This window comes from Colletotrichum phormii (assembly GCF_030913505.1).
Source record: "Colletotrichum phormii strain CBS 102054 chromosome Unknown BDP81scaffold_22, whole genome shotgun sequence".
NCBI lineage: Eukaryota > Fungi > Ascomycota > Sordariomycetes > Glomerellales > Glomerellaceae > Colletotrichum > Colletotrichum phormii.
Window position 1 is genome coordinate 749,160 of NW_026851464.1, and position 22,784 is coordinate 771,943.

Sequence of the window (22,784 nt, forward strand, 5' to 3'; positions counted from 1 at the left end):
ACGCCAGACACTGCGACAAGCTGCAAGGGCCCAGTACTCGTGGCTTCAAACAGCACGGACTGCTGGGCTTCGCCGGCAATGCCATGCCTCAGCATAGTTCGCTCTGTGCCGCACAATCCAGCACAGAACGATGGCAACATCGACGATTACTGGTAACACAAGATACAGTGTACCAGTAAGGTAGGATCTCGTCAATCACCCTGCCCCCGACGTTCATGCCCCTGGTAGTCCACCTGCCATTCATCCATAGATCCCTTCAGCCCTGGGATGCGGCGCGGCTTGGGGGTCGTCTCTTTTGACCGTTCACGCGTGCTAGAATGGAAAAAGGCTCGAGGTATACAAGTTCAAAAGACTATGTATCCGTATACGTACATCTTGGCCATCGGACCATTTGCGCGAAGCTGACACTGCAGATATCTTAACATCAAATGCCTGCCACACCAAACCGGAAGTCACCACAAGCAAACTCAACAGCAACAATACCGAGCTGGACCTATCCGTAGAGTCTTCTCCGCGCGGGCGAGGAGGCTCGGCGCCTGCTTTCGAAAACCGACCCCAAAGCCCCAGGGCCACCGCAGAAGACAACCCCACCTCTAAAAGCATGGGGCACCGTCAAAGTTCGGACGTTGATGGAGAACGCAAGGGAGCATCCTGAAAACAGCATAAACGTCTAATTTCTGCTTCTGTCCAGTGGTTCATCATTGGATACCGACATTGCCTCCAACAGCGCTTTAATCTATCTGCAGCTAATACGTTTGAAGGCTTGGATTTCAGAATATCGCCTTCAGCACTGGTGCCGTGGTCATCCATGTCCTGTAACGAGAAAACAGAAACATGACGAGGCCGTTGGCCAGTTATGGGCTCTTCTTGCTGAGAACATGGGTCAGCGTTTTCTTCATACAAACTCAACCGGCGTATTCAGTGCGAGAAAAAAGCAGGAATCCGCTACCGGCGGCAGACAAGCGATAGCAAGCTGCACAGGAGTTCATTGAATGAGCGCCGCATATCAATCGAACCCGATTATCCGTACGCACGGGAAAGCCTCGAATCGGCCCACTGGTGGTCAGTGAGAGCCAGTCAGAGCCAGATGTGTTTCCCCCGAAACAAGGACAGGATCAGACGCCGCCCAAGCAATCCATCCCGGCAACGGCTGCGAGAGCAACACTTCCCTTGAAATTTGCCAGGAATAATCCCTGACGGTCGACCATACAGCACCATAGCTGCCATCTGTCTCTACCTTCAACGGCTGGCTGGGCCTGGAGGCACAAAACTGACCTGTATCTTCTCTTCCCCATCTATCCGATTTGAGTGTCTGACACCTAGCGGATCATCTCAGCTCACGCGGGGACTCCAAATCCTGCAACGGAGCTCGGATACCCAGGTCTATGTACTGGTCCCAATATGTATCTACCTCACAGTCCACAATTGCTAGGTATATGGATGCCAACTATCAAGGGCGAGCTGCTACATCGGAGGCCAGCATCGTACTAGTGGCGAGGACCTCATGGGTTCGAATTGCTTCAAAGCCTTTACTCGTCACCTCGTACCCCGGTGCTCCCAACCTGCTGGGCCCGATGCCGCGCCTGTGCTTCCTCTTCTTCTTCTTCCTCTTCTTCTTCTTCTTCTTCTTCTTCTTCAAGTGTGGGCCAGCCTTCTAGCTGCATCTCGTTCCAAGGACCGGACTGGCCCGGTGTACGGATACTAAGCGAGACGTTGCCGAGTAGAGATGGCGGATGGCGATTAAGCCGAATGGGTGTAGGTACAGGCGCGATACATGCATCGTTCCCCACCCCGTTGCCCAACTTCGGCTCTAGATGCCGTAGCTAAGTCGATAGACCCGTGCGTTGCAGGTCGATTCCAGCCCTCGATTCCTCTTACTTCTCGTCGGCAATCTGGAGGAAACTCTCGAAACAATGCCTACAATCGATGTGGCGAAGCTGAAGAATAACACTACAGGCATGCTAAGCGACGCAAATATTTCATCTTTAATAGAGTGAGTCCCATTCCAGCTGCTCGGGAGTTGGGAGTCAAGCCAGCCGGAGCGCAAAAAAAAAAGTGTGAGACATGCTAGACGTATGGGTAACACCAAATCGCCAAAAGGGTTACTCCATCCGAAGATGATGGGAATCTCATCCGTACCGTGCCTACCGTGCCTACAGGACGGCTACACACAGGAACCATTGACCAAGATTGATAGATGTGGTGTGTGCTGAAAGGCTGACAGACACCAATGCAGCCGAGAAACCTTCCAGCCGGTCCGCCAGATAGATGGGTATCTATGGTTCGGACAAAGTAGGAGCGGGTGCTGTCCTGTGCGTAGCGAACCTAAGACTCCAAAGTATCATTCAATGAGAGGAGAGGCGGATCAGCCGACTCGCAGCACTCCGGCCTGCTCCCGCTCCGTTGATCATGGCCACTCACCAGAGGACTATAGGAGATGCTCGGCTCAACGCCTCAGACACACGATAAAGCTCTTTACGAAGACCTGCGGAACCGACATTCCTTTCGATACGAGAGAGACTCGCATTGTGCCGACAAGCAATGTGGATTACGCAGAAGACGATTGCCATCATGTCGTTACGGAGAAGGGTCGGATTTTCTGCCGACCTTGATCTTTTTCGCTCGAATTACCCTTCCGCTCCAGTCCTCGACCCGGGGCCCTGGTCGTCCAGCAGATCGTCCCCTGCCACAGGACCCTGAATAGGATGGTGGTGGTCTGGCCTGACACCCTGGGTCTCGCATCTCGTCGATAGTACCGGTATGGTCGTCCGTTCCCGCCAACCATGTTGTCGCGCAACGTCCGAAACCAGTTACCGGTTGCCGGAAATCCATCACCCAACCCCCCAAAGAATCTGCAGCGACACCAAAAGGTTTTGGGCGAAAGGATGAATTGTTCAAGTTGCCCCGATGGCTTCATTCACCTGGGTCGTTACCCCGCTTCTTCGAAGCACTCAATTCCTTCAATGGCTTTCGGCTCATGTACATCATGTACATTCATAGTAACGCCGGGACCATTCGAACGTGCGTATGGCAGGGGGAGGAGGGAGCGGCGATAAATCGCTCGCAGCAAGATGCTCTCTTCCTGTCCCTCCCCCACCATGGCAACCGCTCTCAGATCACGTCTGCCCGCGCACCGGTCGTTCGCGCCTTGCGGCAGGCCTGCATATCGGGAGGGCACGGCGTGGTCGCCGAAATATTAGAGAGTTTCCGGAAGGTGATTTTGGTCTTTCGAGGAAACACCCCGGCAGACCTTCTTATGTTGACTCATTTCGGCGTGGGAGAGCTTAAAGTCATTGTCTAATCCTGTGGGATATTTGCCAAGTGGGAGCTGAGTCGTGTGTTGTCCCAGCGAGCTTCATCTTCCAGTCCTGTTTCCCCTTCGTCCAGTTGTTTGCGGACTCAATTCACCTCTGAATAGTTTACAGCAGTGAACCCATAGGCCATGACCGTCACGAAAGAGGATACGCACCTTTGCAGATCATTCTTTCCAGAAAACGTGGTCTGTCGCTATGCACTTTGCTCTCCCTCTCTGTCTCTCTCTCCACTACACGCGTTCAACGGAACCCCGTTGCATTTCGTCTACCCATCCCGCAGCCCGCTCGCTCGTCAATGTCGATCCGGCAGCAGCCAGCCACCGGCCGCCGAGAAATAAAGCGGGCTGTTCCCTCCGCTCTTGCCCCTCCCTGCCCTCCCTCTGGTGCCCTCTTCGCCTTTCTTTACCCCCCAGCGCAAGACTGCGCAGTGTTTAGCGTCTCCATCCGTAGAACAACAAGTTGTTAGTTCGGTCGACGTTAGCGTGTGATCTCTTGGGCTCTAGCGCATGTCTGTGTCTTGGCTCGGCGCGGGTGCCGCAGAGCGGAGGGGACTCCTTGGGGGAGGAGTCTGGAGTCTACGGAGTACGTACCTACTGTCTAGACTCTGGAGGTACTTACCACAGTACCTTGGGTGGAGGAGGCGGGAGCTGGCCAGCCACTTCTGGGTGTCAGGTGAGAGAGGGCCCGCTTCCTTGGGTTACGCCTGTTGACGGGAGGTACGTACGGATAATAGTTCTTTACTGACTATCCGTAGGTACCAGAAGGTGGTACCAGCCAGGAACCTGAACAGAAAGGTCCCCCCCCAACTGCTTTGCTATTGCTGGGTGCCTGGCAGCGCCTTTTGCGAGGAAGTGCCACTTTGAGTGTTACCCCAAGGTTCCCAACTCAACCCGTTGTGGAGACTTACGGAACGAGCTGTGCCATCGGCCGGGCTGCACGTGTTGATGAAGGCCGGAATAACGGATGACTAGACACCGTCTCGTTGAGGATGACTCTTTTTCCCGGGCTGCGATATGAATGACTTTCTGAGAGGAATTCAGGTTGAAAGTCATTGCTCATCACGATGCCGATATATCGTAAATTCATTCAGGTTGGTGACTATGCCCAGCGATCAGTTCGCGTGAACTCGAATAACACGAGTGGATGAAAGGTGGGCACGGGAAGCCGACGTCGATCCCATGTCCCCTGAAGTTCTGTAACAAGAGAGAGAGAGAGAGAGAGAGAGAGAGAGAGAGAGAGAGCAACTTCAGCAAAGTGGTTTCCCCCCCTTTCCACTACTGTCTCGGCCGAGGAGGAGGAGTAGGGGGTTTCCTAATGGTCACTGGTCACCCGGTGTGCTGGGTCACTTGTTACAAAAAAACCCTTTTTCAATGGAGACTCTTTTTGGTCGATCCGTAATTCCACGGCAACGACACCCAGCAAGAAAAACTTGAGACGAAAATTGAGCATGGGCCTCGGTTTCGTTTTATGTCCCGAGACGGGAACATTTAGTGAATATGCTTGACGTGCCCCAGGTGGACAGCTCAGTAGTTTCCTCTTTTTGAGAAGGAGGAGTATACCATCTGTGTATCTAAATAAGCTAGAGCCAAAGCCAGTGGCTTCCCGTGAGAAGAGAAGAACAGGTCGCAAGGCATTACTTCCCCTAAGACTCGGCTATATCCAGGAACCTAGTTTCGACTTGGGGTCTCGGAGACTGGAAGGCAAGAGGCAAGACAGGACATGGAGAGGGGTGGAATAGTCGTCCCGTACGGATCGTGCATACGATATCCCAACTCTTCCAACCCCACAAGCTGTCGTCCTGTCGGCTTCCCACCCGGGAGAAAGAGAGGGGAGAGAACGATGGGGGGACTGGCAGCTGTCTGTCGGACGGATGAGAAATTCCCATGGATACGGCCCTGGGGAGTTGCTGGTTCGTCAAAGGAAGGCTCGTCTGAAACGGGGCTCTCGACCGCGGTTCCCTTCCCTTGCCGTAGGCTTAGAGAGAGAGAGAGAGTCTGGACCTGCGATGCCAATGATCCGGGTTTGGCGTGCCGAGGGGAGGTGATTGAATGGATGGTGATTTCTCGTGCTGCTGTGTCGATGGACAACTGCTTGGGGATATGCTTCCTCAGGAGGTAAACGGCTGCTTTGACCATTCATCAAAGACATGCCGGTTACTTATGGTGGCGATTTGTCTACGTCAGTCTTCTTCTGGGTTATTATAATGTCTCTTAAATGTTGGAATAGCTGTATGTGATATCTTGTGAGAAAGTAGAGGCACATGGGGTTCGTGTCCTTGAAGAGAGGCCTGTATGGACGGAGACTTGTCAAAGTCCCTCGAGAGCAATATGGTCGGACAAGTTTAGTTAGAACTGATAATTTCCCCCTAGACCACTTCCGATTTTAACACTTGGCTACTGTTGCGTTATTCACCGCGGTCTTGAATTTGACAGGACAAACACGGCCATGCCATCCCGTGTTCCGCCGGTCACCAGATCGTCATGTCATGTATCGTTAGGCGCGGGCGGAAACGAGTTCGAGGTACTTGCAATGAAGTGAGACTTGGATCTCGAGCAAAACCTTCCCCTTGAATAAGTACTGACCGTGAACAAACCCGGAGGACCCACAGGCTCCTCTATGATCGAACACCAAACATCTGAACCGGCTTCGGGCTTCTTTGATAGAGCGTCACAAGCCCAGGAATGCCAAATGCCCGGCTGACGTGAACCAGTCTGCAGACCCTTCACCGATAGCGGTTGCTATAAGCCACAAGCCGTGACGATTGAACCGTATTTGATTGACGAATGGGCTCCAACGCCGCCTAGCAGAATATCAAGGTAAAAATCTACCCGCCCACTGCAGCATTTCGACCTCCTGATTTGATTGGCAGTTCGTCTCTCCCCATCCAAGAAAGAAGCAGTTCCCGCACACGCCTTTTCCGCAAGTTCATATTCCCATTATCCCATATCAGGCCGGTCTAGTCGCGGGCCCTCTCCCTATTTGAAGTTATGTCCTGTACATCGTATCTGCGACGCGTCGTCTTTGGGCGGGGTCCCAAGTCTTTGGACAGTAGTTTGTCAGTTTATTTTCGTTCTTCGGCTTGGTCGCTTCGTCGTCTATTGGGTCTTGAAGAGGAGGATCGCGCAGTGGCCGAGGTAGAAGTAGATGAAATGCTTAGTTTCTGTGGGCCAGGTTAGTTCTTTTGATGTATCTGGTTTCCTTGCTGCTGAGAACAGGACACTGGGCGGTTGGTCGACGTACCGTGGGTCACGAAGCTGCCAAAGTTGCGGCCAACAATGCAGTGCCATGTAGGGCCCTTGCGCTCATCGAACTGATATTGCCGGAAGTATTAGTAACCATAGATCGTCGAGGCGACAAAAGGGATTATTGTAGACTAACGGTTCGCTTGATGTGCTGGGCAATGTCCTGGAGATCGTGATTGTCAGTAAACGGCGTCGTGCGCTATGTTCTCAGTGGACTAGGGACGCGTACCTTCTCGATAGTGAACTTGGCCATGGCTTCCTGAGCTGTGGAGGGGTCGTCAGAACACAGCGGGGTCCTGCGGAGGGGCTTTCCGAGGAATGACGTTACATACCGACTTCAATGGACTCTTGCTGCATATCTTCGGTCTGAACACCGTCAGTATCATGGGTTGAAATTGGTCGATACGTCGGCGGTCCTCACCATGTCGGCGCTCTTGACCTGAGCTGTATGTTGGTTGCGTCAGCCTAGTCTTCATCCTCATCCCCGTCCTTGTCCTGCACTGGTAAACCATTGTGTTGTCGCAACGTACCTTCCAGCTTCTCGCGCGGAGCGGGCGAAGTGCTCTTAGTGTCGGCCATTGTGTGATATCGAGGTGCTGTAGAGGTCTCTAAGTTTTGCGTTCTCGTCGTCAGCCTCGGCCCGGCTAATTCGTTCGGTTTGCGCGGCACAACTTGCAAGCCCCTTTTCCGACTCGTCGTCCGTTGCTGCGCCTTTGTCTAGTCGCGAGAAACTCACTTGTGGGGAAAGAGGTTCTACGGAGAAAGTCAGTGGTTTCATACAGAGCGTGGAGGTTTCGACTTACACGAAAATCCTTAGACCGAGGAATTGGCTTGGTTTACGAGTTTCTTCCAAGAGTGTTTGTCGCGTGTTTAGAGCAAGCCTGACAAAGTGCCCGCGACAGGGAAGGGTCCATTCGATCGAGTTGGGTGGTAATGGACGCACGGGCCATAGTCTTCCTTCTGGGGTGGAAACGGCTACAGCTGCAACCCGCGCTAGCGTTGACAAGGCGGGGCGGGAGGTCACATGGTGATAGCGATAACGACGGGGCGGAAGAAAAAAAAAACTTCAAGGCAAGTCCCATTTCCCTCTTCAATATCACCAAAGCCTTCTCCCGTCTTCCCTCTGTTTATTACACGACAGTATGTCTCTGCTTTTATAGCCACCACAACCCCCCGAGCAGTTGAGCTCATAATCTTTCTTTCTTGCTATTGTCGAAGCCTTTTATTTTATTTTCTGAGATACCCCTTTACACAATGGCTGCTACCGCCGCCGACGCTATTCCCCTGGAGACCTCTCGCATCTTCGTGAGAGGTCTTCCTCCCAAAATCACCGACGCGGACTTCCGCCAGCACTTTTCGGCTGGAGGTCGTGAGGTCACAGACGTCAAAGTCATTCCTCAAAGAAGAATCGGCTATGTTGGATTCAAGACTGCCGAGGTTGCTGCCAAGGCAGTCAAGTACTTCAACAAATCATACATCCGCATGTCAAGGATCAACGTTGAGCTTGCAAGACCGGTATGTTGATACCATCACCATGTAAACAAACCGATGTCCATATACTCATGTTACCTCTCCAGATTGCAGATCTTGCCCCTGCAAAGGCAAAGGGCGCTAGCAGTCATATGTCTGTGGCAACACCGTCAGCATCCGCTGCTCCTACCCTTGCCAGTGACGAGAAGGATGCAAAGAAGAAGCGAAAGCGAGAGGATCTGGATGAGTCGGATCCCAAGCTGCGCGAGTTCTTGCAGGTCATGGGCACTGGCCAAAGCTCTGCAAACGAGATGTCAGATGTCATGGCCTCTGCCGCTGTTAAAGAGCAGAAGAAGTTGCTCAAAGACGATGAGAGTGACGACGAGTATGAGGCCATCCCGTCTCGGCCTGAGAAACGGCAGATGAGGGATGCACCACAGGGAGATGGTCGTACAGAGCCTTTGCCGGAAACAGACGAGGCGATGCCCGACGCTGACCCCGTCTCTAAGCCGACGGAAGTTGTGCCTCAGGACGAGACTACGTCTGTCCCAACCAACGCTGCCGCCACAGACGATGATTGGCTTCGTTCGAGGACAAATCGTCTGCTAGATCTAGTTGAAGATGGCGAGGTGCCCCGACCTCCAGTCCAGCAAGACAGTGGAGAGACAGTCGGAAGTGCTCCCGTGGAACAGCAAAAGCAGCCGGCGGCCGAGAAGCCCAAGGCCAAGACTGACGGTGGAGCTGTAGCCCAAGCCGCCCCAGCTCCTGAGGAGGTCGAGGAAGATGTCACCCTCGCCACCATCAAGCGAAACTCTAGACTCTTCGTTCGAAACCTACCCTTTAGTGCTAAAGATGAGGACTTGCGGACACACTTTGAACAGTTTGGGGAGCTACAAGAGGTAAGCAGAGAGCTTTTCATATCAGTCTCACGACACTCCGTGCCACACAATCATGTGATGAATCCAGATAGGGACAGCTTACATCAAATGATGGTTGATGCGAACCTTGGATCGGTATTTTAGTAGATGCTTCGACTTTCTGAAAAATGATTGCCTTCTCAGCTCTTCATATGAACATCAGGGATGGACTCAGATTGCTAATTTCCCACTAGGTACACCTGCCAGTCACTGCTGGAGGCGCAAGCAAGGGCTTCGCAATGGTCCAGTTCACGAGTGCCGAGTCTGCTGTTGCTGCATTCCAGTCGACGGATGGTCAGACTTTTCAAGGGCGTCTTTTGCACGTCTTGCCCGCTGAGGGAAAGCGCGATGCTGGGCTGGATGAGTTCGCAATCTCAAAGCTGCCCTTGAAAAAGCAGAACTTGATCCGAAAGAAGGCCGACGCCGCCTCTAGCACGTTCAACTGGAATTCTCTGTACATGAGCCAAGATGCAGTCAATGCTTCCGTGGCAAGCCGGCTGGGTGTGTCCAAATCGGAGCTGCTGGATCCCACTTCGGCAGATGCCGGTGTCAAGCAGGCCATCGCCGAGACGTCGATCATCCAAGAGACCAAGTCGTACTTTGTATCAAATGGTGTGGATCTCGATGCCCTCAAGTCGCAGAAGCGGGGCGACACGACCATTTTGGTCAAGAACTTCCCGTTCGGGACGACGATGGAGGAGCTGAGAACCATGTTTGAGGAGCACGGCACAGTCCTGAGGGTGCTGATGCCTCCCAGTGGTACCATTGCCATTGTCGAATTCGCACAGCCAACACATGCGAAGGCTGCCTTCGCCAAGCTGGCGTACAGGCGTATTAAGGACACTGTGCTGTTCCTGGAGAAGGGCCCTAAGGACCTCTTCAAGAATGATGCCTCAGTAAACATGACGCAGGGCAAGGAGGATCGGCCCACTGGTGTTCAGAAGCTGAGTGTCACAGAGCTTCTGGGACGGGACGACCAAGGCGAGGCAAGCGTTGAAACAACCTCGCTGTTTGTCCGGAACCTCAACTTCACTACTACGACGGATAAGCTGGCAGAAACGTTTAAACCGTTGGACGGCTTCGCCTCCGCCAGAGTGAAGACAAAGATGGATCCCAAGAAGCCTGGACAGGTGCTCAGCATGGGTTTCGGCTTTGTCGTCTTCAAGACAAAGGAGCAAGCGCAGGCAGCCCTCAAGTCCATGGACGGGTTTGTGCTGGAAGGCCACACCCTTGCGGTCAAGGCTTCCCACAAGGGCCAAGACGCGGCAGAGGAGCGTCGCCGGGAGGACAAGGCCCGCAAGGCAGCGGGGCAGCGGACCAAGGTCGTCATCAAGAACTTGCCCTTCGAAGCGACCAAGAAGGACATCCGCACCCTGTTCAGTACCTATGGCCAGCTCAGGGCGGTGCGCCTGCCCAAAAAGTTTGGCAACTCGACAAGGGGTTTTGCCTTTGCGGAGTTTGTCACACCCCGAGAGGCGGAAAACGCTCTCAACACGTTGCGAGACACCCACTTGCTGGGCCGCAAGCTGGTTCTCGACTACGCCGAGGCCGACGCGGTCGACGCGGAGGAGGAGATTGCCAAGATGCAGCGCAAGATCGGGGGCCAGGTCAACAAGGTCGCTCTCTCGCAGCTCATGGGCCAGAACAGGAAAAGGGTCACCATCGGAGACGACAATGCCGACGAGATGGATATGTGAGCGGGTGGAGGATTATCATCATCAACGGTCCCAAGAGGGAAAAGATAGAAGCGAATCCAAATTTGTGCCGCCGTTATGGCACCATCGTCTCACAACATTTCCCTGACCAACTGCACTATCGTCGCATCATTCTCGTCTTTCCCCCTCAAAGTGACAATGGATACTAACTACTCATGGACAGAGATGTTTGGCTCAGGTATCTCCACACGGTGTTGCCCTTTGGTGGTTACTTTCTTTAACTTGAGTGGCAGTCCACATCTGTAATTCTGTATGCAAATCTGTCTCACCCATCCCTGGCCCCGCGATTTGGGCCCCTGCTCACCCCCTTGTCACCCTTCCGATCAATTTTTCCCCGAACAGAACACCTCCTGCAAAAAATAAACCGTCCCGCTATTGGGGCACCTTTCCCCATGTCAAGCTCACGACGGGAACCAAAGGAGTTTGTTTTGTCAAACGGTGGGGTCCTGCAGAGGGCGGAAACTGCAACTCAACTGCAGACTACAGTCTGTGCTATTTGGGACCTTGCCCCGTGCACCAGAACATCAAATGGCAATAGCTTCAATACGCGAGAGAACCATCTTCGTCGTAGATGGGAAGGGATAGGGAGGAGGAGGAAACACGCGGGGAAAAGCAGAGGAGAGCGAACATCATCCTCCCACACCAGAAAAAACCTTTCTATCATCTGTCAATCCGCCTCCTTCTACCTGGCCTGCCTCGAGCTGCGTACTCGTCTGTCCCTCTTCGCCTCCTTGACCCGCACAGCAGGAATGCATCTCTCTCCCCTTCACTCGGTGTTTTTGTCTCTTTCTAATCTGGCGACATACCAGCTTCACTGTGCACTATCCCCTTTCTTCGACTCTGTTTCTAACTCTATCCTCTTGTTTTGTCTTTCTTACCTGTTGCTATTTTGCCTCTCGTGTTGCGAAGGATGTTCCAACTTTTCGTAAGAGAGGGGAGCGGCGGGGCGGCCCTAAATCAGCATCAACGACAGAATCGAAGAAAAGGTTGCCTATCCGTCCCATGTTCTTCCAGCCTTGCCTCTAGAAAGAGTAAAAGAACTCTCAATTGGACAGGTCTGAATGAGTGACGGTGGTGGTGCTGATACTGTATGGCCTGGTGCGCGTGGTACGTGCAGATCCAGAACCGTGGTTTCTACCTAATTCATCCCAAGTTGGCCCCCCATGAAAGCCAACGTTCCTTGGACCAACCCCCTTGCATACCAGCGCCCTCAATGTGTCCACCCCACCAGCTTCGTTAGTTTCCCATGATTTGCCATGTGGAGATGGCCCTTGTCGAACTGACGGACGATCATATGCACACTCACATCCGCTTGGTACCGTGGTATCGTAGTCGTAGGGCGAGAGCGAAAACTCAACGGGCCCCGTATCGACAAGACTGGCTCTCCGATGCCTCCTAGCTCAGCTACGGCTAACCTCGCGATCCTCTGAGCTGTCAAGTCATGTCAGTCAACTTCGGGTCATACAACGTCGCTGGGTCTGCCAATAGAACCACCCTCCTCCCTTATCCTCCTCTGACAGGCACGGCTCCAGCCCTGTGCTTCCTACCATACTGCTCACTAACGTCCTGCCCTCTCCTTCGCTCTGCTTCCCTCACCCTGGCTAGCTCCTCTCGGAGCCTCGATCCGACTTAGTCTGTCGGAGGTTCCTGTCTGCACCTCTCTACGTCCCCTCTGGACCTCGTGCTCAGAGTTTACTTCCCTCTCTCTCTTTCTCACTGCCCCGCCATCCCTTCCTTCACCCAGACCACATTCCCGCTTCAGCAGTGCTGAACAGCGCCGTCCAAAGTGAGATCTTCCCTTCACCCCGCTCAGAGGGTCCAGTTCGCAGGAGTCGGGAAAGTCTGGAGCCTCGAGCGGGGCTCATAGGCACATGTCCTGTATCTACTGTCCCAAGGAGGACAGGGCCCTTAGACTAGGAGGAGTCCACAGGCATACCCGGGGAATGGAAGAGGAGGACGATGAAGCAGAGGGCTAAGAAGGGGGGCGTGTGTTGGCCGTCGATCTGGAACCCGGGGTGCCAAACGAAATTCGAATGCTCTCTCCTGCTCTGTCAGTCCCGTCTATCGCCGTCTCTCTCGGTAGGCTACGGTGTTGAGGGTGTGTCTGCCGAACGATATTAAACCTTCCCTCGCCTCCTCTCTTTTCAGACCTTGGAGCGGGTGTACCTGGCTTCAGGAACTTATATTGACGTACGTCCCATGCCAGTGTCATTCCTTTCAACTTCCCCAAGCCTTCTCTCCATCTTCCAACATCCTTACTTTTCTTTTGCTTGATCCAAACACTCAAGCATAGGAAAAGCACGTGTGGCTCGCCCGCCTTTTCCAACACAGTTCCTCGAGCTGCGGAATTCAAACACACGCTCATTTAACTTTGCTGTTTGTTTCCCAATCGGAAAACACCATCTTTTACACTCACTTCGCCATCATTCCTCTCTTATTCCTTCAGCCCTTCTTCCGAGGACATTACCACGAGGAATCTTGACCCCGGAGCATATCACACGGAGAACAAGCGCCCTTTTTGCACTCCTTCACTTAGCAACAAAACCCATGCCCGCCCCGTCACGGAATTCCTGAAGAGTCATTCCTTTCACCTACGTCTTTTGCCTCCCAGCTGTCCTCCATTCTTTCACTCAGGGGTTCCGTGCTTGTCAAGGAATCCTTTTACAATCCAGTTGAAGTCTCTTCTCTCCTCGTGGGGAAGAGAGAAAGAACGGACCAAGGTCGACGCATCAACCAGTCCCATACCAGTCCTCCGAAGAGGACTATCTCCAGAAACACAAAGAAAAAGAAGATTGCTTGCAGAGAAGCAGACCAGATGATGGAGCACCCGCGCCCTGTGCTTCCCTCTCAACGCTACTCCCCTTCCCCAGTCTATAGCTACGATAGCAGGCGATGTACGCCAACTGGACGGCAGCCGTTGAGGGAGTCGACGGGCAATGTTCAGTCCGCCGGCTCTCACTTGGGAAGCCTCGCATCGTCATGTCGTAACAGCCCACTTGGGCTCTTCTCTCCGAGCCTGACGAGCATACCCACTCCCCCCATCGTCCCCTCCCAGGCTGGCTCTACCTACAGGAGCAGCAGCAGCCTGAGAAGGCCAGATGCTCTCCACATGGCAAGGAGGGCACGACACGACATCAACCCAATCTACTATGCCCCCGAGTTCCGGCCTTACCGGGACAAGCAGGACCAGAAGGATCCCAACGAGAAGCAGATTTGGCCTCGTGTATTGGAAGATGCCTTCCTCGACTGTGAGTCTAATCCACTTGAGCAGTTTGAAACCCCTTCTAACATGGCATCTAGCACTACTCATTATCCCGCACATGGGGAGAAAGAAGTACAGCATGCAGGGCAAGCAGTTTGGGCGTAACATGCTCATCAGCGAGTACCTGTGGATTGCGTACTGCTGCAGCTTGCAGCCAGGCCAGAAGGCAGAGGAGAGAAAGAGAAAGCAAGTCTCTAGCCACATTCAAGTGGTCAAGAAGATGTTTGAGAAGCACCGATGCTGTAAGTCTGAAGACTCTCTTGGCAATGAGACGCGAACTAACACATCTCAGACCACTTCTTCTTCGTCAAGGACCCTGATAAAAGCGAGGCCCGTCTCAAGGACAACATGGAGATCGCCTCCTTCAAGGACAACCCAGTTCTGGTCGCCCTCGCCGAGGGTCGTCTTCCAGACGTGCGTCCCAATTATGAGTACTTTGCCCAGATCCTTGCCATGGACTCCCTTGTCGTCATGAGGCCCAAGACTGCCTGGATCTTCGTCGCTTCCTCCAACGTCAGGATGGAAGAGAACGGAGACGCCTATGATCAACACGGCAAGCCTCTCGACCCTGACTACTACCCCCACTTGGAGAAGAACATGCACAAGGAAGACGGTCTTTCCAGAGGCCTCAATGGCAGCGTTCTCCTGCACGAGTACAACCGTGAATTGGCACAAAAGGAATCCGCTGCCGTCACGGAGATGTCCCAAGAATGGGAAGCCAAGTTCCCTCCTCTGCACAAGTCACTTGAGCACGCCATCCAGGACAACAAATGGCTTGACATCTTGGAGATGACAGTCACACTCGAGATCCACCCCCGCAGCAACTTCCCCGCCGGATCCGAGCTCAACGGCTTCGTTGAGCTGAGCATCTCCCAGCCTGCGCTCCAGAACCACCGCTGGAAGTGCGTCACCAAGCTGGCGCGACCCGAAGAGCTCCGCCGAGCCGAGAACGAGCCCTGCATCATTGAGCAGACGAGCGAGGTCGGCGTGCAGTACACTCACCGCCCCGGATGCCAGGAGAGCAAGTTCGAGTGCGACTGCCGCAGCCGCCCCAGACAGGACGTCCGCGTGCCCTTCCCCGCGGCCGAGTGGGCTAGCATCCTGAGCACGTGCGCTGGCTACCTCGAGCCCGTCGACAGCAACAAGTCCAAGATTGAGGACGACGAGGAGAGGGCCAAGGCCGCGGAAGACGCCGCCCTCGAAGCCGAGCGGACCACGGCGGAGCTGATCCAGCAGGTCGGCATGTTCCAGGAGCTGTGGTCTGCCCCGCCCGACAACTCTGACCGCCGAAACTGGGTGCGCCGCGGCATCATCCTCTGGAAGTTCCGCACGATCCACGCCTTTGACGACAAGTGGAACCCCATCTTTGAGAAGCCGGCGCCGCAGAAGGGCAGGAAGCCCGCCGAAGAAGAAGGCGAGGACCAGAGCACTTCATCCCGACGGGGCAGCCGCTCAAAGCGCGTCTTCAACCCTCCCGGCACCACTTGGCGCTTCCTCACGGCCCTGGACCCCGTTTCCTCGGCCCATCAGCAGAACGTGTGCGTCAACCCGGCATCTGGCCCGAGTCGGGACATGCTCATGGCACCGACACCTCCCTACTCTCACCACCTCGCTGCCGTTATGAACGACAACATGAGCAACGCCTGGGAGTCGGTCACCATGCCTGGTCAGCTGCCGAGCCTGGCATCCACTGGAACACTTGGCCTCATGGACAGCTACTCACACGGACTCGCAACACCTCCACCAACTGCCTCCATCCACTCATCATATGCAAGCAGCTACGATGGCAGCCATGAACTGGCCGGCGGACCGCACCACCACCAGCTTGACCTGTTTACCGCCGCGGCCTGCACTAGCTCCATGGACAACCAGACCATCGTTGCGGATATGGGATCAGCTGCTCCCGACCCGTACCTCTCGGCGACCGCGGGCATCCAAGTTTCAAGCGGTGTACCTGTCGGCGTGTACGACGAGGGTGAGGTCGACAGCATCCCCGACTGGGACACGGCAACCTCGTCCTTCCACAACCTCCATCAATGGAACGGCTGGAGCGAGACGGCGTCAGACCCAAAGACGCAGCAGTGGCAGAACGAAAACCACCGCGGCGCAACCGCCAACTCCAACCTCTGGGCCGAGAGCAAGGACCATCACACATGGAACCAGCAGCCGTGGGCCCAGGCCGTCTCGGCAGTCGCTGCCGTGGCCGGCACAGACGGCAGATCCGGATGGTCACCAATCGACCAGCAGCGCAGCGGACTGCCCTCGCTGGATCAGCTCACACCGCTCAAGTCGTTGATCGGCAGCAGGAAGAGGGCGCGCTCCAACAGCCTCGACATGGAGAACAGGGAGAACTACCCTGCATCGATCCAGAAGCTGGTGCACCATCGAGCGCCGGCAGCTGTGATGGATGAGGCTGGTGGTCACGGACACCGCAACTGGGAGTGAAACTTGTCACTCGGCCGGGGAAAAAGGGAATGCAGCATGCTCCGGGAGATGTGCGCCCTGCTTGCGTATGCGTTGTAAAATTGGAGAGAAACAAACTCGCATGCAGCGGCATCTGAGCAAGGTGAAAAAGGATGGTGGACTTTGATTTTGCGGAGTTTCTGATCGACTTGGGAGGGATGGATGACTGACGGCCGATTCATGTGTGAAACGCTTAGAAAGGCCCTTCTTGAATGGAATAGGGGCGAGAAAAAAACATGTTGTGATGTGCTAGAAAGAAACAGCAACTTTTGATACCAATAATCACGTCTTGTTATTACCGCAGTTTAGCATGGGGAAATAATCACTTGTAACCTCTATTGGGAAGAATGGAAAACAAAAATTGCTTCGGTTCCCACATCACGGTCACATTGGTCCGACAAGAGACGTATTGTTTCTCCTGTCATCCTTCATGCCCGCCAAACGTTGGTGATGGGACGAGCGAGTGGTTCAGAGAGCTTCGCTGGAGTGATGAGATGAAACGCTCAGAAAAGTGGCCTGCCTGCCTGTCTGGTGTTCGCATTCGGGGGGGGGGGGGTCACCTGTGGGTGGTGGGCATCTTCTTCTTTCTTTTTTTTCATCAGCGTTTGAGGTGATGGAAGCTTAAAAGATCAGATGATCCTCTGTTGCCAATACTTATTGTTTTGTGAGACGCTGCCAAATTGTGGTTCCTCCGTTTCTTCGTTTTGCCTTTTGTCGCAACTCGACGGAGCTCTCGGTGTGGATTCGTAGTCGAAGTCGTCGTCAACATCGTCCCTGTCCTCGTCACTCGTGCCGCCCGGACGTTGCGGTAACATTAATAACTCCCCCTTCCCCAGTCTCGCCAGGAGGATTCAGTAGCGCGAGTGGGACGTGAGAGTTGCATGTTTCATTCCAAACAAGAGAGCGAGATTGCGGAGCAGGAGAAGCGAGTGGAGGTGTGCACGTGGAGACCTACCTATCGCATCGTGCAAAAAGATGTGAGCGCTCAAAACCAGAGGGTGAGGACGATCAGTGGGAAGAAAAGAGCGGAGGATGTTCGCAGGGGTTCTTCTTTTCTTAGGTTGGGACGGACGAGGGTTTGCGGGTGCGTGGTCTGAACAACGTGGACGGCAGCCGCAGGTGAAACGCTGCATGTCTGAACGTTGGTGACCGAGGTGTGTGATATCGCGAACGGTGGCAAAAGATGGGAAATAGGGGGTTGGTAAGTCGAATGAGCTCTCAAGACAATCGACTGCTCGAGTAAAAATCTTTGAGGAAGACTTGAAGTCGTGTAAGATTCATCGATCGCGTGACAAAGAATCTCGGCGGTTGAGCAAGCGCTGTCAAGTCGAGCCTCAGTATACTCAGCCACGATTGGACTGAAGCCGTTCACCGAGATCTCGCGCCCGCCGCCCGGGGCGGGCTGCTAGCGGTGGAGCAGAAAAAGAAAGGACCGGGATGCGCACAGACGATGAGACAAGACGATTTGTGAATTCCCACCAGCGAGGAGGATTCAATTGTAGATATGCCAGGGTGTGGCTTGCGTATTGACGGCTCCGGGGCATTGAGCTCGGAGGCGTAGGTGACAATCTCTCGACAAGTGAGATGGGGGTGGTCTAAGCGGACGAGAGAGCAGAACTGGGAGTATCCTGAACAACACTTACTTTCCAACCTCAATGTACCGTCAACTAGTGCTTGCTGTTGGTTTTGATTTACTGTAACGGTTTCTCTGAACACCGATTGTCAGGGCAAAGAGACGTGGCAAGCAGAGCGATGAACAGCGAAAACAGAGCAAAAGAGTGAAAACGTAAGCCTGGTCTGGTGTTCGCTGTTCATCGCGTGCTGTGTGCTGTGTGCTGTGTAGGGGCCGCTGGCCCGTGTTTCGAGTCGAGTTGCATTTTGCTCTTCTAGACGCCGTCCAGACGTCCAAGCTTGTGCTTCCCTGACGGCCTGACGTCCGTAGACGGCGGTCCATTGCGCTTGCCTGGACTTCGGTCCGTCTGGAATGAAAGGTGGTGACCGGGGTCGTTGTGTCCAATGCCCATAACTGTTGGCTATCGCTATCGCTCATTAAGATCCCTGATGTGGGATTTTGGAGTAGGTCGGTGCTCCAAGGTGGGTTGGAATCTTGTATATTCGCGACTCCGTCCGCGGCAAAAGAGACCAGGATGCTTGGCGCAAGGAGTAGGTACGTTTTGCGAAGCATTTGCATTTCTGATTTGGCATCAAGTAGGCTGCTATGGAACACTGGTCAGTTTAGTTGCGTGGACGGCAGTGGGAACTTGGCTTTTTTTGTTCACTTCCTTGCCTGTTCCATTCCTGGATCCATCTTCGTCGACTGTCTGGCGGTAGTCTGCGCCAACGGTAGCCAATCGAGTAGATTACCAGGCCCTTATGTCCGGCAGCGGCGCGGCAAGGCCAAATAAGAAAGGAGAAAAGAGGCTAAGTCAATCTTATGGTGGCCGGCCATGTATTCGTGGACGACGCGCGAAATAAGCAAGGAAAAGAGGGGAAATGGACGACGGGAATGGCGTCGGCGCGTTGAAGGTGGAACAAGCATAGAGAAGCAAGTCGTGGACAGGTGCCAATTTTGGTAGGCGCCGCAGGTTGCAGAGGTGCTGGTTGCCAGTCAAAGTGGTGGTGGACCCTTGCGTCTGGAGTTCGCTTAATTCGGGCAGGGGCCGCATGGGCCTGGTTGACTGGATGAGGTGCATCGCAACTCGCAGGACCTTCTGGACCCTGCAAGAGGAGTGCGAGCCCCTTGTTCCAGATTTTGCTGTGAAGCATGGGGGCCAAAGTCTCTCGGCCATACGTTTTGGCCTGCAGAGATACATGTTTCGTCGTTCGCTGCCCATCCCTGGCTACAGGGGCCGTGGCGCCTAACCCAAGATCGGTGCAACCCCATGAGGGTCGGTACCTTACAGCGGGAGAGCGGCGCCGATTGGTACCTGTTGCCCCATAGTCCAAAAGGTACCTAACGCCCCACTCTCGCGCAGCGTAGCGCAGACCATCTCCCGTCAAGTGCCCACCGCCCGACCCGACGTCTCCCCGACCTTGATGCGGATGCCATACACACTACCTACCTACCTACCTACCGTGACTACCTTACCTTGCCTTCAACCTTGAGACCTGCGCGCCAAGATGTCCACCTCAACCTCTACCGTTCCTTGTCAAACATCAACCTTGGCTACTTTGGCGCATCGTGCTTGACTGGCGCCCAGTACCTCGCATCAGAAACATGCGCTCTTCTTCGTCCCATACCAGGCCCCGTCCGACCCTATGGCCGGCCCCGGCACACGACCGACATTGCTCGCTCTTTGGCCAGATGCCCAGAATCCCCCTGTCCGAGTGCCCATCCCGTCCTCCACCGTTATCGTTTTAGATCGCGACTCCCACGATGCGCCGCATGGGTGTTTGCCTGTCATTCGGGTACCCATCCTGCGTCGATCACGACCCTCGTCCACGGGTTGAGCAGCTAGAGGGGAAAGGCATGAGTCTAGATGCGTGTAGGGATATCCAGGCTACCTATGGAAGGCGGCAGACATGGCCCATGGGTGGCAGACAAACGTGATATTAAACCAGCCCGGCCTCGCATCCCGAAATGGTCTTGTGGTCTTCACCTCACCTCCTCATCCACCAAACGGCCTTCCTCCACGGGATTCGCAAAAGAAAGTGGAAACAATCGCATTGTTTCCCTTCTTCCCTTGAGGCCCATTCTTCAGACCACCCTAATTTCCGTGGATTTCATTGTACGCGCTTGAGGCAGGCAGGAACCTTCCTTTATTCGTTTTATTGTTCCTTCCTCCCGGACCGAGTCGACTGTTCGCACCTTCCTCGCCTTTCAACAACCTCGCAGCTCACAACGCTGCCCCACTTTACCCAAGATATCAATCTTTGACCTCGACCATCGACATATGTATAAGCAAGACAAGGCCTTGTTATTCTTCTTTTTCGTTCGCCTTCTATTCTTGACTCAGCTGGTATCTGACTGCGCCGGACGTCTTTAATTGTGAATAAAAAACTACTTGTGTAAACAAACAACCCTCTTGGTCTCGTTCAGTCCTGCCACACCAGTCAACGACCTGTTTCACCGAGAATCCAGGAATCCACGTACATGAAAACACCCTCGAGGCTGTCCAACCATCGATCTCAGAAATTTCACATCACACACACACACTCACACTCACATCAATCACTACACTTCACTTCGACTCTTCTGGAAGACTCGAAAACTCTGCGCTCCTTCCTGCCACAAGATATCTCAGTCCGCTCCACCTGGTTTGTTTTCCTCCCGTCCTTCCTCCAGCTCATAGACGCAAACCCTAACTCATCTTTTTCACCCAGACACACACTCAATCCTTTTTTTTTTTTTGTTTTTTGATATCTTCAAATCCTTTACCACCTTTCACTTTCCTCACTTTCCCTTTGGAATCGTTCACGAATCCACCAAACCCTTCACTACTTTTGCGCTCTGCGAGTATCAAAAGCTTCATCACTTGAGTATCCCATTCACAAGAATATTCACCACCTTCTCTTCACATACATCCCCCAAGCGTCCACCATGGTTCGCATCAACACCTTCGCCGTGGCTGTCGCCGCCATCATCGGTGTCCCCATGGTCGAGTCTCACACCTGGGTTGAGCAGCTCAACCGCGTCGCTGCCAACGGCACTCTCGTTGGTCCTGATGGCTTTTCCAATGGCTGGGCTGGTCGTCTCAACGGCTTCAACGACGAGCGATACACTATGCGCATTCCCGGAAAGGGCTTCGACCTTTGCCAGCAGTCGATGCCCGGTAACCAGCCACCGGAGTTTCCGGTCTTGACTGCTGCTCCTGGCGACTTCGTTTCTCTTCGCTACCAGGAGAACGGCCATGTCACTCAACCGAACACGCCTCCACAAAAGCCCCTCAACCGTGGTACTGTCTTCATCTACGGCACCTCCCAGCCTAAGTCGAACCCCAGCGTCTTCGACATTCACCGCCAGTGGACTGCTGACGGCAAGGGTGGCGATGGCACTGGTCGCCTCCTGGCCACCCGCAACTACGACGATGGCCAGTGTCACCAGGTCAACAATTCGCCCATTTCTCAGGAGCGTCAGGAAGACACTGAGCATGCAGCCCTCCAGCCCATGGGCGTCAATATTTGGTGCCAGACAGCCTTCCAGATCCCCGAGGATCTGGCCCAGAACTCCGAGTACTCCGTCTACTGGGTCTGGACCTGGCCTACTCTCAAGGCGGATGCCGTCGACAAGTCCACGAATGGCCAGTTTGCCGACTTCCCTGTTGGCTTCACGGAGGACAAGCGCGCTGCCACCTCTGAGGATATCGAGGTGCCTGAGCTCTACTCTAGCTGCTCCACTATCAAGGTTCAGGGTGAGAAGCTTGTGGCTGGTATCAAGTCTGCTTCCAGCTCCAACGATCTGTCTGCGTTCACGTTCCCCGACAAGACGGACTTCAATTTCAATGCCATCAAGGACCAGCTCGCCAATGCCTTCTTGGTCAGCGTCGACGGCCAGGCTGCCCCTGTCAACTCGGCTCCCAACGGTACTAAGAGCAGCACTCCGGTCGCTACTGGCACTCCGACTCCCACCGTTCCTTCTGGAGTCGCCCAGGGCACCAACCAGGCTCGAGTTCTCACTGTCTCTGCTCCTGCTATGACTCTGTACTCGTTCCTCACCGTCACCCTCGATGCCCAGACTCCCGCTCCAACTCCCACTAGCGGTCAACAGTCTGCTGAGGCTAGCGTCACCCCTTTCCTCCACGGCCGTCATGTCAGAGGTAGAGACTCTTGGAACTTCGGCCAGGGCAACTAAGTTATTGGGGATCCATGTCACACAAGCACTTTGAGGAACACACATCGTCTGCTCAACTGTGCGCAACATGCTTCGACTTTTTCTGGCTCGATAATTTCTTTCTTTCTTTACTTTCATTGCTATTCTTCAACAATACCCAGCATTCCCATACCACTCTCTTGGAGTTTGGGCTCTCTTTTCGGTATCGCCAAAGTCATACAGTACATACATTCGGTTACAGACATTATGTTCTCTTCAACTTTCCGGCATCAACGACAACGGGAATTGGACAAAGGGTCATGAACAGGAGTATCACGGTCGACATTTCGAATTTCTGAGCATCGCCCCAGGTGGACAGGACGGGGCAGGTTTTCTTTTTCTTTTTTTCTTTCTTTCTTGACGACCCAGGCATATAACCGGAATGGCATTTCTGGTCGGCGTTGGAGGATAAAGGATGATACCAACTTCTTTCTTTCGGTTGCCTCAATGTTCTGAGGCCATTTCTTTGTCACATGGGAGGGTTTGTCTCCCAAGAGTTTTCAAGTCTCCACCCATGGGTATATGGGAGGAAGGGCTTCCAAAACAGTTCGCACTTTTCTCAAGGCATCGCTCACACCTTTTCTACTCGTTT

The 22,784-nt window shown here is 54.0% G+C and overlaps 5 protein-coding genes across 5 annotated transcripts; 3 read left to right on the forward strand and 2 right to left on the reverse strand.

Moving 5' to 3' along the window:
* Positions 1 to 4,489: 4,489 nt before the first annotated feature.
* BDP81DRAFT_436971 (uncharacterized protein) lies at positions 4,490 to 5,664 on the reverse strand. Its single transcript, XM_060591185.1, has one exon. The coding sequence runs from the start codon at positions 5,447 to 5,449 to the stop codon at positions 4,982 to 4,984; it is 468 nt and encodes a 155-aa protein (XP_060441020.1). The 5' UTR covers positions 5,450 to 5,664; the 3' UTR covers positions 4,490 to 4,981.
* Positions 5,665 to 6,409: 745 nt separating this feature from the next.
* BDP81DRAFT_398217 (dynein light chain) lies at positions 6,410 to 7,135 on the reverse strand (the record flags this gene model as incomplete). Its single annotated transcript, XM_060588424.1, has 7 exons — positions 6,410 to 6,474; positions 6,555 to 6,624; positions 6,693 to 6,719; positions 6,786 to 6,820; positions 6,889 to 6,922; positions 6,978 to 7,000; positions 7,087 to 7,135. The coding sequence occupies 7 exons, from the start codon at positions 7,133 to 7,135 to the stop codon at positions 6,410 to 6,412; spliced, it is 303 nt and encodes a 100-aa protein (XP_060441021.1).
* A 475-nt stretch (positions 7,136 to 7,610) lies between these two features.
* Positions 7,611 to 10,743, forward strand: BDP81DRAFT_436979 (RNA recognition domain-containing protein). The gene is made up of 3 exons (XM_060591186.1): positions 7,611 to 8,071; positions 8,134 to 8,925; positions 9,138 to 10,743. Exons 1-3 carry the CDS (start codon positions 7,811 to 7,813, stop codon positions 10,638 to 10,640), a joined length of 2,556 nt encoding a protein of 851 aa, XP_060441022.1. The 5' UTR covers positions 7,611 to 7,810; the 3' UTR covers positions 10,641 to 10,743.
* A 2,505-nt stretch (positions 10,744 to 13,248) lies between these two features.
* On the forward strand, positions 13,249 to 16,548 carry BDP81DRAFT_104850 (uncharacterized protein). Its single transcript, XM_060581414.1, has 3 exons — positions 13,249 to 13,906; positions 13,959 to 14,162; positions 14,213 to 16,548. Exons 1-3 carry the CDS (start codon positions 13,474 to 13,476, stop codon positions 16,363 to 16,365), a joined length of 2,790 nt encoding a protein of 929 aa, XP_060441023.1. The 5' UTR covers positions 13,249 to 13,473; the 3' UTR covers positions 16,366 to 16,548.
* Positions 16,549 to 20,923: 4,375 nt separating this feature from the next.
* Positions 20,924 to 22,174, forward strand: BDP81DRAFT_453330 (uncharacterized protein; the record flags this gene model as incomplete). Its single annotated transcript, XM_060592817.1, has 1 exon — positions 20,924 to 22,174. One exon carries the CDS (start codon positions 20,924 to 20,926, stop codon positions 22,172 to 22,174), a length of 1,251 nt encoding a protein of 416 aa, XP_060441024.1.
* Positions 22,175 to 22,784: the final 610 nt, after the last annotated feature.

Bases quoted from the DNA above. Each gene is read 5' to 3' on its own strand.
- BDP81DRAFT_436979 (XM_060591186.1), top strand. From the start codon at position 7,811: ATGGCTGCTACCGCCGCCGACGCTATTCCCCTGGAGACCTCTCGCATC. The intron at 8,072-8,133 runs GTATGTTGATAC...TTACCTCTCCAG, and splicing joins ACGTTGAGCTTGCAAGACCG to ATTGCAGATCTTGCCCCTGC. The intron at 8,926-9,137 runs GTAAGCAGAGAG...ATTTCCCACTAG, and splicing joins AGTTTGGGGAGCTACAAGAG to GTACACCTGCCAGTCACTGC.
- BDP81DRAFT_436971 (XM_060591185.1), bottom strand. From the start codon at position 5,449: ATGGTCAAAGCAGCCGTTTACCTCCTGAGGAAGCATATCCCCAAGCAG.
- BDP81DRAFT_104850 (XM_060581414.1), top strand. From the start codon at position 13,474: ATGATGGAGCACCCGCGCCCTGTGCTTCCCTCTCAACGCTACTCCCCT. The intron at 13,907-13,958 runs GTGAGTCTAATC...CATGGCATCTAG, and splicing joins GGAAGATGCCTTCCTCGACT to CACTACTCATTATCCCGCAC. The intron at 14,163-14,212 runs GTAAGTCTGAAG...AACACATCTCAG, and splicing joins GTTTGAGAAGCACCGATGCT to ACCACTTCTTCTTCGTCAAG.